Source organism: Thalassophryne amazonica, chromosome 14 (genome assembly GCF_902500255.1).
Source record: "Thalassophryne amazonica chromosome 14, fThaAma1.1, whole genome shotgun sequence".
Taxonomy (NCBI): Eukaryota; Metazoa; Chordata; class Actinopteri; order Batrachoidiformes; family Batrachoididae; genus Thalassophryne; species Thalassophryne amazonica.
Genome location: NC_047116.1, coordinates 93,563,719 through 93,580,126, shown reverse-complemented (window position 1 = coordinate 93,580,126; position 16,408 = coordinate 93,563,719). Strand labels below are relative to the sequence as shown.

The 16,408-nt window shown below is 40.6% G+C and overlaps 1 protein-coding gene across 1 annotated transcript; it reads left to right on the top strand.

Moving 5' to 3' along the window:
• The first annotated feature begins 6,527 nt into the window (after nt 1-6,527).
• Nucleotides 6,528-11,444, top strand: LOC117524601 (frizzled-7-A-like). The gene has a single exon (XM_034186413.1). The coding sequence runs from the start codon at nt 6,983-6,985 to the stop codon at nt 8,681-8,683; it is 1,701 nt and encodes a 566-aa protein (XP_034042304.1). The 5' UTR covers nt 6,528-6,982; the 3' UTR covers nt 8,684-11,444.
• The last annotated feature ends 4,964 nt before the right edge of the window (nt 11,445-16,408 follow it).

Genomic DNA, 16,408 nt, shown 5'->3' with positions numbered 1-16,408 from the left:
AATTCCTACTCCTAAATGGCGGCCAGTATCCGGCCCAATTCAGGCCGGGTGTCAGGCTAAAACTATACCACTATAGTGGAACAGCTTAGCTAAAATTTCCATATCAACTGTTCATTTTGTGACTAAAGCACCAAATTTGGCACAGATATTCTAAATGAACTAATACTTATTTTCAGATGTGATATCCTGGAGCTGACCTCTGATGACGTACAGAGGTCAATGAAGAATTACACAGTGGTCAAAATGTAAACATGTTCCAATCATATTGAAAGATATATTATTTGTCTGATCATGAAGAATCCAAAAAGGTGTAGTTTAGACTGTCCTTGACTTATTGTTGCACTGAAAAAAGAGAATGTTTGAACCAACTTAAAAAAGTGTTACAATTTGTAAAAACCTGAATGAATTAAGTTGTTTGAACTTGTTTGTAAGTTAGAGATTTGATTTGATTTAACTTTCAAACTTAAGACCCATTTATGCACTTCCCAACCACCGTACCTCTAACTCATGCAGAGCGTTCAGCGATACATTCTACCCAGACAGGTTATTCATGTCTGAGAATCATGTGTGTCACAAATCATCAAGTCAAACCCACTGACCCACAAATCAACTGCAGCAGACAGTGAACCGTCGGTCACAGTGTTTTAAGACTTTCTCCTGCATGTTTCACATTTCTGCTCATACCTCTGTGAACAATCAGAAACTGACTAACACAGAAAAAACTTACAGAGCCCATCCTGCAACACAGAGGTCACAGGTTTGATCCCTGCCTCAGCTCTTAGTCACTCTCCAAATTCTGAGAAGGACCGCCATATTTTGTCCAGTAAGTCTCCTGCAAAAACTACAAAATTTCCTCTTCACCAAGTCAGTTTTTCAGTAATTAGTGTGCAACACAGGTTCCCCATCTAAACCATTTAGGTATTACAAATATTTGTATACATACAGCAGGTAAAATAAGTACTGAACACTCTCACTGAATATTTTATACTTTGTGTCTTTGTTGGTAATGAAGCTTCAACACGCCTCCTGTGTGGAGAAACTAGTCTCATGCACTGCTCAGGTGTGATTTTGGTCCATTCTTCCACACAAACTGTCTTCAAATCTTGAAGGACCTCGTCTCTGAGCTCTGATCTTTACTTCTTTCCATAGATTTTCTGTTGGATTCATGTCAGCTGATTGGCTGGACCATTCTAGCAGCTTTATCTTCATTCTCTGAGACTAATTGAGAGTTTGCTTGACTGTGTGTTTGGGATCACTGTCTCGCTGAAATGGATCCACCCTCATTTAATTTGGGTTGTCACCAACATCTGGTGAAAATTTCATGTTGACTGCACCTTTAGAAATATATTTACTGAGAAAAATGATGTGTTTGATACTTATTTTACCCACTCTATATACAAATGAAAGCAGTTATGGCCAGACTAAGCCACAGAGTCTGGAACAACTCCAGCCTCACTGAGAAGACAAAGCTGCACGTCTACCAGACCTGCATGCTCAGCACACTCCTCTACGGTAGCGAGTCATGGACCGCCTACGCCAGACATGAGAAAAAGCTCAACAGCTACCATCTGAGGTGCTTTAGATGGATTCTGCACAATGAATGGCAGGACAAGGTGCTAACGCCAACATGAGCAGCATGTTCACCATTCTTGGTGAAAAGTGCCTTCGTTGGCTTGGCTATATCAGGAGAATGGATCTGGGCCGCATTCCTAAAGATCTACTGTACGGTGTGCTGGCAGAGGGCACTTGTTTGGCTGGTCGACCACACCTGAGCTTCAGGGATGTCTGCAAGATGGATATGAAAATGTAGGGTGCAGAGGACTGTGCAGGAGAGAAACGAGCTCAGAGGAAGAAGTGACAACGGCAGCCTCAGCAGACATCACAGTACACGTGCAACAAACACAGCACAGTTTGTCACATGCACATTGGGCTGATAAGTTATTCACACAGGTGCAGATAGAACCAAAAGACAAAAAAAAAAATCCTGCATATTTGTATTGTCAACTATGTCGACAGCATGACCCAAGCAGAGGGTCGCCCCTCTGAGTCTGGTCTGCTTGAGGTTTCTTCCTCAAATCATCAGAGGGAGTTTTTTTCTTACTACCGTCGCCTGTGTGCTTGCTCTGGGGGTTGGTAAGGTTCGACCTTACTTGTATGAAGCACCTTGAGGCAGCAACAAACAAACAAACAAACAAAAAATAAAGCAACAAAACAAACTGGGCACTACGCCATCATCTCCCACAGACGGACGGATGCCAGGAGGATACAAATGAAAAAAAAAAAGAATGTGAGCAGAGTTCAGAATGCAGGAATGAAACTGACAGTCTAGATTTGTTAATGAAGGGCCATAACTCTGGTAAAATGGGTCCAACTCAAACAATATGATAATATGTGTCTTACTAACCTATAACTTACAGAGCCCATCCTGCAACCATTCGAAAAATTTATCTGGCTTTCAGTGAAAATTTTACCGTTTCGACATGTCTATCTCGGCTTTCAGTGCTTACCAGTCCAGTAAGTATCAGTGAAATTGTGGAGAGCTGGACATGTCCAAACTTGTCCTCTGACACGCCGAAACGGAGGTGTTCCTTTGTCTCGCTTCCAAAGCGAATCGGTCGTGACGCGCGAAGCCTCCGCGTGGCTTTCCATGACAAAATCTCTTGTTAAAAGTGAAATCTGCCGGAAAATAGCTGATGTCCAGCTCTTGTGATAACCAGAGAAAGAGCACACGACGGTCTCGTATCCACAGAGCCATCCGTTTAGAAATGGTCCGGTGGCTTGTGCCACGTTGTCGCAGCTCAGAGCGCGGCGCGCTGAGCGTCCTTAAAGGGGTCCTTAAAGCTGTACTAACAGACCTTATTCTCTGTGAAGCCCGTACAATTTTCACCGAAAGCCAGATAAATTTTTCGAATGGTTTCCAGGTGCCAGTCTCTAACAACTTTGGAAAAGATTCTGATGGAAAAAAAACCCCAAATCATTCCGCCATTTCCAGACAATGAAAATCCGACGAGGGGGCGGGGCCACTCCTTCCACAAAGCGTGCTCACAGGCGAATGACGTCACCGACAGGCGTGGAAAAACTCACACATGCGCACAAGGGTTCAAGCATGTCTGACGTAAAAACATATGAATCAAATCCATATAGTTAAAAAAAATAATAAAAAGGTACGATACTTTATGGACAGACCTTGTATAGTTAGTAGGCTAAGATGTACAACCCCTGGCAAAAATTATGGAATCACCGGCCTCGGAGGATGTTCATTCACTTGTTTAATTTTGTAGAAAAAAAGCAGATCACAGACATGACACAAAACTAAAGTCATTTCAAATGGCAACTTTCTGGCTTTAAGAAACACTATAAGAAATCAGGAAAAAAAGATTGTGGCAGTCAGTAACGGTTACTTTTTTAGACCAAGCAGAGGAAAAAAATATGGAATCACTCAATTCTGAGGAAAAAATTATGGAATCACCCTGTAAATTTTCATCCCCAAAACTAACACCTGCATCATATCACATCTGCTCGTTAGTCTGCATCTAAAAAGGAGTGAACACACCTTGGAGAGCTGTTGCACCAAGTGGACTGACATGAATCATGGCTCCAACACGAGAGATGTCAATTGAAACAAAGGAGAGGATTATCAAACTCTTAAAAGAGAGTAAATCATCACGCAATGTTGCAAAAGATGTTGTTGTTCACAGTCAGCTGTGTCTAAACTCTGGACCAAATACAAACAACATGGGAAGGTTGTTAAAGGCAAACATACTGGCAGACCAAGGAATACATCAAAGCGTCAAGACAGAAAACTTAAAGCAATATGTCTCAAAAATCGAAAAATGTACAACAAAACAAATGAGGAACGAATGGGAAGAAACTGGAGTCAACGTCTGTGACCGAACTGTAAGAAACTGCCTAAAGGAAATGGGATTTACATACAGAAAAGCTAAACGAAAGGCATCATTAACACCTAAACAGAAAAAAACAAGGTTACAATGGGCTAAGGAAAAGCAATTGTGGACTGTGGATGACTGGATGAAAGTCATATTCAGTGATGAATCTCGAATCTGCATTGGGCAAGGTGATGATGCTGGAACTTTTGTTTGGTGCCTTTCCAATGAGATTTATAAAGATGACTGCCTGAAGAGAACATGTAAATTTCCACAGTCATTGATGATATGGGGCTGCATGTCAGGTAAAGGCACTGGGGAGATGGCTGTCATTACATCATCAATAAATGCACAACTTTATGTTGATATTTTGGACAACTGAAAGGATGTTTGGGGATGATGAAATCATTTTTCATGATGATAATGCATCTTGCCATAGAGCAAAAACTGCAAAAACATTCCTTGCAAAAAGACACATAGGGTCAATGTCAATGAGCAGATCTGAGTTGATGCAGGTGTTAATTTGGGGGATGAAAATTTACAGGGTGATTCCATAATTTTTTCCTCAGAATTGAGTGATTCCATATTTTTTTCCTCTGCTTGGTCTAAAAAAGTAACCGTTACCGACTGCCACAATCTTTTTTTCTTGATTTCTTATAGTGTTTCTTAAAGCCAGAAAGTTGCCATTTGAAATTACTTTAGTTTTGTGTCATGTCTGTGATCTGCTTTTTTTCTACAAAATTAAACAACTGAATGAACATCCTCTGAGGCCGGTGATTCCATAATTTTTGCCAGGGGTTGTAGAAGCAGAAGCTGTGAGTGTGTGAGTGTACTGGTATCTATCTAAAGTAACTCTGTTAGCATACTATAGGAAAATAAAGAGTATAATCATTATGCTATCAAATGGAAACCTAAGAACTTAGGTACTATAAGTTGATGTCTTTAGAGGAACACATAAACTGATGAATCATTAAAAAGCTACACCATGTAAAATAGAATTGTAAATGGCGAAAATAAGCTAGTGGAAGAGCTAAATTAGCCGTGAATAAGCCAACCGTACCCAGCAAGCTAACACGATAAACAAAAATGGTAATTAGTGTATAAAGTATAATAGCGTAGTTAAACCTACAGTAACGGTATTAACAAATACATATAAAATAAATGTGGGCAAAAGTATGAATTAATGTGGGTTATCAAACACAAAAGAACCAACCATGAACATAATAGAAGTAGACTGACCTATGTCAGGAAGTCACGCGGTTCTCTCATAAAATGCTGTTTCATGTAATGTCAGTTATGACAATTTTTATATCTCTTGATATTTTTATATTTCTGACAATTTTTATATTTCTGGACAAATTTTATATTCTAGAATTCTTTATTGTCATACCATATACGTATGCTTAACATGACATGATACTAAATGAGGTTTCAGAAGGTCCTGGGGATTAAATAAACTAGAATAGGGAAATATAAATAAATAAAAGCAAGGTTAAAAAGAATAAAAAACAGTTTTTATGTATTATTGAACACTTTTTTTGAATTATAGTTTTTACATGTCAATACATATGGAATCATTTACCAAGTTTTATATTTCTGACCATTTTTAGATTTATGGTGATGATTTGTGTGTTTTTTATATGCTATTGAACACTTTGTGTTGAAAGTATAGTTTTTACAGATCAATACATATATGTAGTAATTTATTAAGTCATGCGATTCTGTCACCACGTTGTTTCAGTTAAAATTTAATTAAGACAATTTTTATATTTCTGTTCATCACATCACACGTGTGCTTTTTTTAATGTACTATTGAGCACTTTTTTTTTAAATCAATGGTATAGTTTTTACAGCTCAAAACAAATATGTAGTAATTTACACATGGTAATTTGTGGTTTCTCTCATCAGATGTTTCAGTTCAAATTTAATTCGGTCAATTTATATTTCTGACAGTTTTTTTTTATATTGCTGTCAATTTTTATTATTCTTGATATTTTTATATTTCTCTGGCAGTTTTTATATTTCTGGATATTTTTTTTTCTATTTATGCATGATGTGTAATTTATTTGTTTTTGATGTAGTACTGTACACTTTTTTCATCTCAGGAGATGATGAAACTCGCAGTCATTAATTATGGCGCTTGCAAATGTATATGTGAAAGCGTTTCTTATACTAATTAGAAATGTCCAGCTTTGTTGTTGCAGAGTCATGGACGTTTACAATAAATAAATAAATAAATACAAAAATAAAATTAAAAATAAAAATTAAAAATTGTTTATTTTCTCCAGAAGGAACACCTATAAATGCCATTTCAAATCTGGGAATCAAATTGGAATATTTTAAGGATTTCATGATGCCTTTGGGTGTCTGTGCCGGACAACATCAAAATATAATGCAGAAATACTGTAGATAAAAAACAAACAAACAAACAAAAAAAAACTATCCCACTTTTGGCTAATTCCTCTGTTATTATCCATCCCTGAGAACTCAGTGTGCATAATTGTATTTTAGATTGGGGGGGAAGCCAATCAAGAGCAAATCCTGTAAACAAATGGTGTGATTGGCTGAGACGCACGGTCTGTTTCCAGACGCCCCGCGCGGTGTCTGGCTTGCTTGTGAATGGGAGGGCGCCTGGAAACCGGCGGCCGTGCACAGAGCGGCGAGCGAGCCTGTGGATCCGGAGCGGCTCAGTTTTATGTAAAGCAGGCGGTATGTGAGGTCGGAAAACAACGGGACCGTAAGTCGTTTTGAACTTTTATTTTTGCGCACGTTGTATTAAAGTAGCGACGCGACAGCAGCATATTCAGTGGAAGACTTTTGTTTGGGATTAAAGAGGAGTTTGGGGCGCTCCGGAGTGAGAGTGGACTGCTGGGAGTCATTTACAAAGACCACCAAGAAGTCATGACACCGCGTACGATTCACTCGGATTTATTTCGATGAAAACCGGAGGAAAAACTCAGTTTGGGCCAACACGACACTAATAAGTCTGACTACACGCGCATTGGAGCAGGTATATTGAGTTTTCTTTGCCTTTTAAAGGAGTTTCTTTCGTCCTACTTGGATCAAAGTTTTCCTTCCCTCCCCCCTCCTCTTCAACTATGGCGGCGGCCGCAGTCAGGTCCACCGCTGGCTACGTGCTCCTCCTGTTGCTCCTCAGTGGGCTCTCCACCTCCTCCTCCTCGGCTCAGCAGCACCACGGTGAGACGGGAATATCAATCCCAGAGCACGGGTTTTGTCAGCCTATCTCCATCCCGCTGTGCACGGACATCGCCTACAACCAGACCATCATGCCGAACCTCCTGGGCCACACCAACCAGGAGGACGCCGGGCTGGAGGTGCACCAGTTCTACCCACTGGTTAAAGTGCAGTGCTCGGCAGACCTGAAGTTTTTCCTCTGCTCCATGTATGCGCCGGTCTGCACCGTGCTGGAACAGGCGATCCCCCCGTGCAGGTCCCTGTGTGAGCGGGCCAGGCAGGGCTGCGAAGCCCTGATGAATAAGTTTGGGTTCCAGTGGCCGGAGCGGCTTCGTTGTGAAGGTTTCCCTGTCCACGGTGCAGGTGAGATCTGTGTGGGCCAGAATGCTTCAGAACCCGCAGGGCCTGCCTCCTCATCGTCGTCCTTTTCACCCGATCCAGTGACCCTTTCGCCACCAAACTTTGGTCAAGCCAATCCAAACTCCCACAGTTATAACCAGTTCTCCTGTCCTTTGCAGCTGGATGTGCCTTCTTACCTCGGGTACCGCTTTATGGGGGCCAAAGACTGTGGGGCACCCTGTGAGCCCACCAAACCTAGTGGACTCATGTACTTCCGAGAGGATGAGATGAAATTTGGCCGGTTGTGGGTTGGGATTTGGTCCATGCTGTGCTGCGTGAGCACTTTATTCACGGTGCTCACCTACTTGGTGGACATGAGCAGGTTCAGATACCCCGAGCGACCCATCATTTTCTTGTCTGGCTGTTATTTTATGGTGGCGGTGGCTTATGCTGCAGGATTCTTCCTGGAGGACAAAGTTGTTTGTGTCGACCGGTTCAAAGAGGATGGGTACCGGACTGTGGTTCAGGGAACTAAAAAGGAGGGCTGCACCATCCTCTTCATGGTATTGTACTTTTTTGGCATGGCCAGCTCCATCTGGTGGGTGATTCTGTCCCTAACTTGGTTCCTCTCAGCTGGGATGAAATGGGGCCATGAAGCCATTGAAGCCAACTCTCAGTACTTCCACCTGGCGGCGTGGGCTGTTCCAGCTGTGAAAACGATCACCATCCTCGCCATGGGCCAGGTGGACGGTGACGTCCTCACTGGGGTCTGTTTTGTGGGGATCTTCAACGTGGATGCTCTCCGCGGGTTCGTCCTGGCACCTCTGTTTGTCTACCTGTTCATTGGCACATCTTTCCTCCTGGCCGGCTTTGTTTCTCTCTTCCGGATCCGTACCATCATGAAGCATGACGGAACCAAAACTGAGAAGCTGGAGAAGCTGATGGTTCGGATTGGCGTATTCAGTGTGCTGTACACAGTCCCGGCCACCATCGTTATCGCCTGTTATTTCTACGAGCAGGCTTTTCGGGAGCACTGGGAGCGCACCTGGCATATGCAGACGTGCAAACGCTTCGCCGTGCCCTGTCCAGCCCACAATTTCGCACCAATGAGCCCCGACTTCACGGTATTCATGATCAAGTACCTGATGACCATGATAGTTGGGATCACCTCTGGCTTCTGGGTCTGGTCTGGAAAGACCCTCCAGTCCTGGCGGAGATTTTACAAACGACTCAGCAGTGGTAATCATGGAGAGACCGCTGTGTGAGGTCAGAGGAAAACGGAGCAGTCGGATCATGGAGATCCGGATATGTTAACCAGTGAACTGTGGTCGAATAGCTTTACTATTATTACTGCTTTGGACTTTTGTTTTCTTCCTTTTTTGTTATGTCTTGTATTTTTGCTTTTCTTCTTCTTTTGACAACACATGTGGATGAGCTTCAAGCTCACTTTGCAGCCAAAAGTTAAAGTGATGCAGCTGTTTTGTTGTCATCCAGACAGCCTGCAGTCGACCTCCAGGGAAACCAGTTGGAAACGAGTCAACACTTGGCTTTTACATTTTTTGGACTCTGAACTGGTACTGGTGGTCCCTGTGTTTGGAATCTTTTAAAGTGTAAACTTGTAATTTGAATGTAATTTTTATCTGTTCTGGGGGGGGGGGGGGGTAGAGTTGTGGATTTTTTGGGAGGTGGGTGGGGGTAAAACTACAATACAAAATAGGGGTGAGAGGTCCAGCAGCATGGCCTTCTGGGACATGGAGTCCATGCAGCACCATGAAGGCTGTGGAATTTGTCTTTGTACAGCCTCAGACTGTAAACCTGATATGAAACTCCTCAAGTGTGTGTGTGTGTGTGTGTGTGTTGGACAAACTGCAGTCTGTCCTGTTTCAATGAATCATGCAATCATAGATCTTAAAAAAGGAGCACAAAGAGGTTCTTTGCTCTTTATCCAGTTATTTTCAAAATTATCAGTGTTGGAATGGACTGAGTTACCAAAACTCAGTTGCACACCCGCGCACACACACACGTCACTACACAAATGTCTGCATTGGAAACACAACAGCCCCTTGTTGGTTTGTTTGTGTGTGTGTGTGTGTGTGGGTCCCCATTTCAAAAGATTTTCAAGAGACCCAGAAAGTTCTGTGATTAAATTTAATGTATAATCTCTGGAAGTGAAAGCAGTTGGTCATCCTTTTGCCAACATAAAGTTTTTTTTAAGTTTTTTTAAGTTTTTTTTTTTAATCTTAAGTGTATTTTAAAATGGAACATTTTAGTGTCTTGGCTATATTTACAGCATCGAGATGCACCTTGATGGCATGAGAGGCCTTAAACTGAGTTAAAGTGAGTTTATGAGAAGTCACAGGCCGTTCAATATTAAAGCCATAAGTCACGGTTTTCATGTATGGATAAAAATATTTTTTCTGAGGGGCAGATATTTTTTTAAATGTGTTTTCGTACCGATTGTCTCCATTTTTGTTGCTTAATTTTTCTAAATGATGCACGGTGCTTGTGATCTTGAGGCTGTTGGAACAAACATTTTATGAGACTGGAGGTTGTCAGAACTGAAACTAATCAATTGTTCAATCAGAAGAAATTAATCCCTTGCTACTTTTATAATCGTTTCAGTGACTTGGCATGAAAAACCTGCCAAACATTGCGTGGTTCCAGCTTCTGAAATATAAGATTTTTTTTTAAACTCCTATACAATAATGTGCAGACATTTTGGTGATTGTAGAATTCCGGTTGAATGGTGATGATCACTTCAAAATGAAATAATTCTTACAAATTGCAAAGAAAAGAAGTGATAGATGGTAATACATTTGACTAATTTCTATTTAATAATTGCTTGAATAGCTTCGATTTTGTTTGATTTGTTAATCTTTTTTCTTCAGGGGAAGGGGGCGGGCTAAGACATTTCAAAATGTCATCCTGAGTTCTAGGAAATTGTACTCTAGTGTACTGTAGATTGGAAAAAAGTAATAGCCATATTAACAATGGCGTTGTATGCAGGTGTGAAGAATTGGCAACATTTAAAAATAAAATCCTCTAGTTCTTATCATTCAACAAATAGAATACAAAACATATCTATTGTAATCATAATATGGCTTTACATCCTTTAATCAAAAACATGTTTTAAGTTTAATTTTAAGTGAGCAGAATTATAATAAACCCTTTTACAGTAGTTGTTTTTATTGGCAACAGTGTTGCCAGCGTAAAGTTGCAGCCACCTGAAGAGAAAATCTGAGCTTTTTATTTCTCTGAATCCCTAAAGTCAGTTGCTTTCACTGAGGAGAGCTCTTGGAAAGGACATGTTCCCGTTATTTAGTGTCAAATATTATTACAACTTCCTCAACAGGCTTCATGTGTAAACGGTGAATGAAAGAAGCTTCTGAGTAATTACAATCATCTTAAAGATTGAGGAATTCTCCAGTGCATGTAATACATATTTTACACCTCGTGTTAATTTCCCTGTCTGATTATATGCTAAAAATGTACATTTTTGTTTTTGGTTGCTTTTGGAGTTGGAGCAGCATCACTGAGGCCCACAGTTTCTCTTCATTTTTTCCGTTGTGCTCCTTGTTAGAGAAATGGATGGAATTTAGCTTGCTGACTGACATCGCTTTTCCAGCGGGATCGCACTGCATTCTCCCAAAAAAACAAAACAAAAAAACACCCAGTGTGCAGTGTGAAGCTTGGTCAGAGCCCAACCCCACCGTCATATAGAGTTTCACCGAACAAGGCAAAACTTTTTTTAATGTCATTTTCAGCCACCTGAGGACCGTTTATGTCAATGAAACCAGACTGACCTGTTTGTGTTGTATCACTGTGTCTATGAAGGAATACGAGCATGTCTGTGTGTAGGTATAGCAACATATGCAAACAACCTGCTGCATGCAGACTGTTTTTATTAATGCATATTTTGTATTTATGCAGCAGCACATTTTTATCTTTTTAAAAAAACAATCTTTTTTGTTCAATGTGATGTCTGTTGCATCTGTACAGTTTGAATAAATGCAGTTAAGTTTGTAATGTGCTGGTCTGTTGTGTTGACCTGTGTTCATAGTTGTAAAACTGCCAAATCCTTGTGTTAAATGCAGCAGAACACTGTCCATTGCAGAAGCAATTATGCACATTTTTGGGTGTTTTTGCTCGTCTCCACATGCCCTGAGCTGGGCAGTATGTTTCTTTTTTGTGTGTGTGTGTTAAATTATATGGCAAAGTTTACAAAATTGTACATAATATTAAAGTGACTGATTTTGGTTACAGCCAAAAGACAAGCAAAACTTTGTCAAAACTGCTTGCAGTTTACTTGGAAACATAAAACTGGACAACAGAAAAGTGAATATAAACAATGATACACATTAGTATCCAGTTTTTTTGTGCGTTGACTATCTTTTCTTTCAAAAACATACTTTGCAGGAAAAGGTCCTTCTGAGGGATTAAACTAAATGTGCTGAATGTCTGGAAAAGCCTCACTGTGCTGGTTTGCGATACCACAGCGCCATCTAGAGGCCAGAGGGAGTTACACTGCCTATTTCACTATGAAAATTGGATTAAAATTCCTCTTGGTGCTGATCAGGAGACAAATGATTGATGTCAGGCAGAAGGAATGTTGTCCAACTGAGGTTTTACTGCAGTAATAACTTATGGAGTTTAACTATGAACATTTCTGGGGGTGGGATTAGAAATCACCCCAAATACAAACGGGCTCTGAGGGTCGAGTGCCGCACATATTCCATCACTGATCAAAGTGATTTTACAGGTCCATCTCAGCCGGGACCAACAGAAGACATTTGGTACCTATAGCACCATTCTGTGTGCTTGTTCCCAGAGCAGAAGGTTCCTGGTTCAAGACCACTCCTACCCATTCAGGAAGGCCATCCGGTGTAAGACTTGTGCCAAATCAACATGCCAGGCCCCTGTTTGGAATCTGATAGTCTTCTGGAACATCCCCAAACCAAAGTGTGTGTGTGTGAGTTACATCATTTTAATTCCATGGCTTTGCGTTATTTTGATTAAATTTTGAAAAACATTTATTTTTTAGGTAATTTTAAACCATCACAGAATTGAAAATCAAAGAATGAATTATTTAAAATGTATTTCTGATGGTCAGTGACGGCTCATCTGCAGGACTTCAGCAGTCCACACTTTGGGAATCGCTGGTCTTGATATTACCGCAACCCATGAGCAAGCACCTTGGTGAGTGGGAAAGGGAATAAAACAACAAGGTACATACAGTAAAAAAGCAAACATGGGTTAGAAAAGGGTAAAGTGGGTTAGGAGTTCCCACTGTGAAGAAGGCTTGCGGGGAGAGATCTCTGTATGAGGACGTTTCAATGAAAACGAACCCCAGCTAAAAACTCCACAAAGCAAATATGAAAAAGTCGAAAAATTATAAATTGTACTGGCTGGATGTCTCCCAGGATAAAAAAGGTCCCTAAATCACGCCTAGGCACCAGGGTGTGTGAGGAAAGCAATGGTGCAACTTCTCCTAGTGCTGCAGGGAGTGATCTCTTCTGCGGGAGCACTCAGCTGGATAACCCACCAGATCAGCACAGTTCTGATCCTGGACTCCAGCAGCAACAGCCTCAAAGAGCCAAAAGAAATCTACGAAACTATGCCACTGTAAATTGGACCATTGAGGAGAAGAAAACGATCTTCTACTGCTTCGCTTACTCAAGGCATGAGAAGTGGGGCAGGAGGAAAAAGGCGGTATTTGAGTGGATAAAAGAAGTGGATTTACCAACGGATAAAAAAGCAAACATGACTTAGAATAAAGGATTTGTGTTCCTTTTTGTTCATAATAAATGTTTAACGAATGAAATGATGTGAATATGAACAAAAAAGCTTGATCTAATATGCTGAAACAGGATCATGGATGATGTGGCCACAGATTTGTGAGTCTGTGGGTTTACACTCACAAATAACCTGATAGATGTTTATGTCAGAATAGAAGGTGTCCTATAGTTGGTGGGGAACTCAATCCTAGAGTCCCTTTATACAGAGAGTAATGACAACTGAGAAGACGGCAACATCAATCAATCAATCAATCAATTTTTTTATATAGCGCCAAATCACAACAAACAGTTGCCCCAAGGCACTTTATATTGTAAGGCAAGGCCATACAATAATTATGTAAAACCCCAACGGTCAAAACGACCCCCTGTGAGCAAGCACTTGGCTACAGTGGGAAGGAAAAACTCCCTTTTAACAGGAAGAAACCTCCAGCAGAACCAGGCTCAGGGAGGGGCAGTCTTCTGCTGGGACTGGTTGGGGCTGAGGGAGAGAACCAGGAAAAAGACATGCTGTGGAGGGGAGCAGAGATCGATCACTAATGATTAAATGCAGAGTGGTGCATACAGAGCAAAAAGAGAAAGAAACAGTGCATCATGGGAACCCCCCAGCAGTCTACGTCTATAGCAGCATAACTAAGGGATGGTTCAGGGTCACCTGATCCAGCCCTAACTATAAGCTTTAGCAAAAAGGAAAGTTTAAGCCTAATCTTAAAAGTAGAGAGGGTGTCTGTCTCCCTGATCTGAATTGGGAGCTGGTTCCACAGGAGAGGAGCCTGAAAGCTGAAGGCTCTGCCTCCCATTCTACTCTTACAAACCCTAGGAACTACAAGTAAGCCTGCAGTCTGAGAGCGAAGCGCTCTATTGGGGTGATATGGTACTACGAGGTCCCTAAGATAAGATGGGACCTGATTATTCAAAACCTTATAAGTAAGAAGAAGAATTTTAAATTCTATTCTAGAATTAACAGGAAGCCAATGAAGAGAGGCCAATATGGGTGAGATATGCTCTCTCCTTCTAGTCCCCGTCAGTACTCTAGCTGCAGCATTTTGAATTAACTGAAGGCTTTTTAGGGAACTTTTAGGACAACCTGATAATAATGAATTACAATAGTCCAGCCTAGAGGAAATAAATGCATGAATTAGTTTTTCAGCATCACTCTGAGACAAGACCTTTCTGATATATTTCTGAGATATTGCGTAAATGCAAAAAAGCAGTCCTACATATTTGTTTAATATGCGATTTGAATGACATATCCTGATCAAAAATGACTCCAAGATTTCTCACAGTATTACTAGAGGTCAGGGTAATGCCATCCACAGTAAGGATCTGGTTAGACACCATGTTTCTAAGATTTGTGGGGCCAAGTACAATAACTTCAGTTTTATCTGAGTTTAAAAGCAGGAAATTAGAGGTCATCCATGTCTTTATGTCTGTAAGACAATCCTGCAGTTTAGTTAATTGGTGTGTGTCCTCTGGCTTCATGGATAGATAAAGCTGGGTATCATCTGCGTAACAATGAAAATTTAAGCAATACCGTCTAATAATACTGCCTAAGGGAAGCATGTATAAAGTGAATAAAATTGGTCCTAGCACAGAACCTTGTGGAACTCCATAATTAACTTTAGTCTGTGAAGAAGATTCCCCATTTACATGAACAAATTGTAATCTATTAGACAAATATGATTCAAACCACCGCAGCGCAGTGCCTTTAATACCTATGGCATGCTCTAATCTCTGTAATAAAATTTTATGGTCAACAGTATCAAAAGCAGCACTGAGGTCTAACAGAACAAGCACAGAGATGAGTCCACTGTCCGAGGCCATAAGAAGATCATTTGTAACCTTCACTAATGCTGTTTCTGTACTATGATGAATTCTAAAACCTGACTGAAACTCTTCAAATAGACCATTCCTCTGCAGATGATCAGTTAGCTGTTTTACAACTACCCTTTCAAGAATTTTTGAGAGAAAAGGAAGGTTGGAGATTGGCCTATAATTAGCTAAGATAGCTGGGTCAAGTGATGGCTTTTTAAGTAATGGTTTAATTACTGCCACCTTAAAAGCCTGTGGTACATAGCCAACTAACAAAGATAGATTGATCATATTTAAGATCGAAGCATTAAATAATGGTAGGGCTTCCTTGAGCAGCCTGGTAGGAATGGGGTCTAATAAACATGTTGATGGTTTGGATGAAGTAACTAATGAAAATAACTCAGACAGAACAATCGGAGAGAAAGAGTCTAACCAAATACCGGCATCACTGAAAGCAGCCAAAGATAACGATACGTCTTTGGGATGGTTATGAGTAATTTTTTCTCTAATAGTTAAAATTTTGTTAGCAAAGAAAGTCATGAAGTCATTACTAGTTAAAGTTAAAGGAATACTCAGCTCAATAGAGCTCTGACTCTTTGTCAGCCTGGCTACAGTGCTGAAAAGAAACCTGGGGTTGTTCTTATTTTCTTCAATTAGTGATGAGTAGAAAGATGTCCTAGCTTTACGGAGGGCTTTTTTATAGAGCAACAGACTCTTTTTCCAGGCTAAGTGAAGATCTTCTAAATTAGTGAGACGCCATTTCCTCTCCAACTTACGGGTTATCTGCTTTAAGCTACGAGATTGTGAGTTATACCACGGAGTCAGGCACTTCTGATTTAAAGCTCTCTTTTTTAGAGGAGCTACAGCATCCAAAGTTGTCTTCAATGAGGATGTAAAACTATTGACGATATACTCTATCTCACTTACAGAGTTTAGGTAGCTACTCTGCACTGTGTTGTTATATGGCATTAGAGAACATAAAGAAGGAATCATATCCTTAAACCTAGTTACAGCGCTTTCTGAAAGACTTCTAGTGTAATGAAACTTATTCCCCACTGCTGGGTAGTCCATCAGAGTAAATGTAAATGTTATTAAGAAATGATCAGACAGAAGGGAGTTTTCAGGGAATACTGTTAAGTCTTCTATTTCCATACCATAAGTCAGAACAAGATCTAAGATATGATTAAAGTGGTGGGTGGACTCATTTACTTTTTGAGCAAAGCCAATAGAGTCTAATAATAGATTAAATGCAGTGTTGAGGCTGTCATTCTCAGCATCTGTGTGGATGTTAAAATCGCCCACTATAATTATCTTATCTGAGCTAAGCACTAAGTCAGACAAAAGGTCTGAAAATTCACAGAGAAACTCAGTAACGACCAGGTGGAC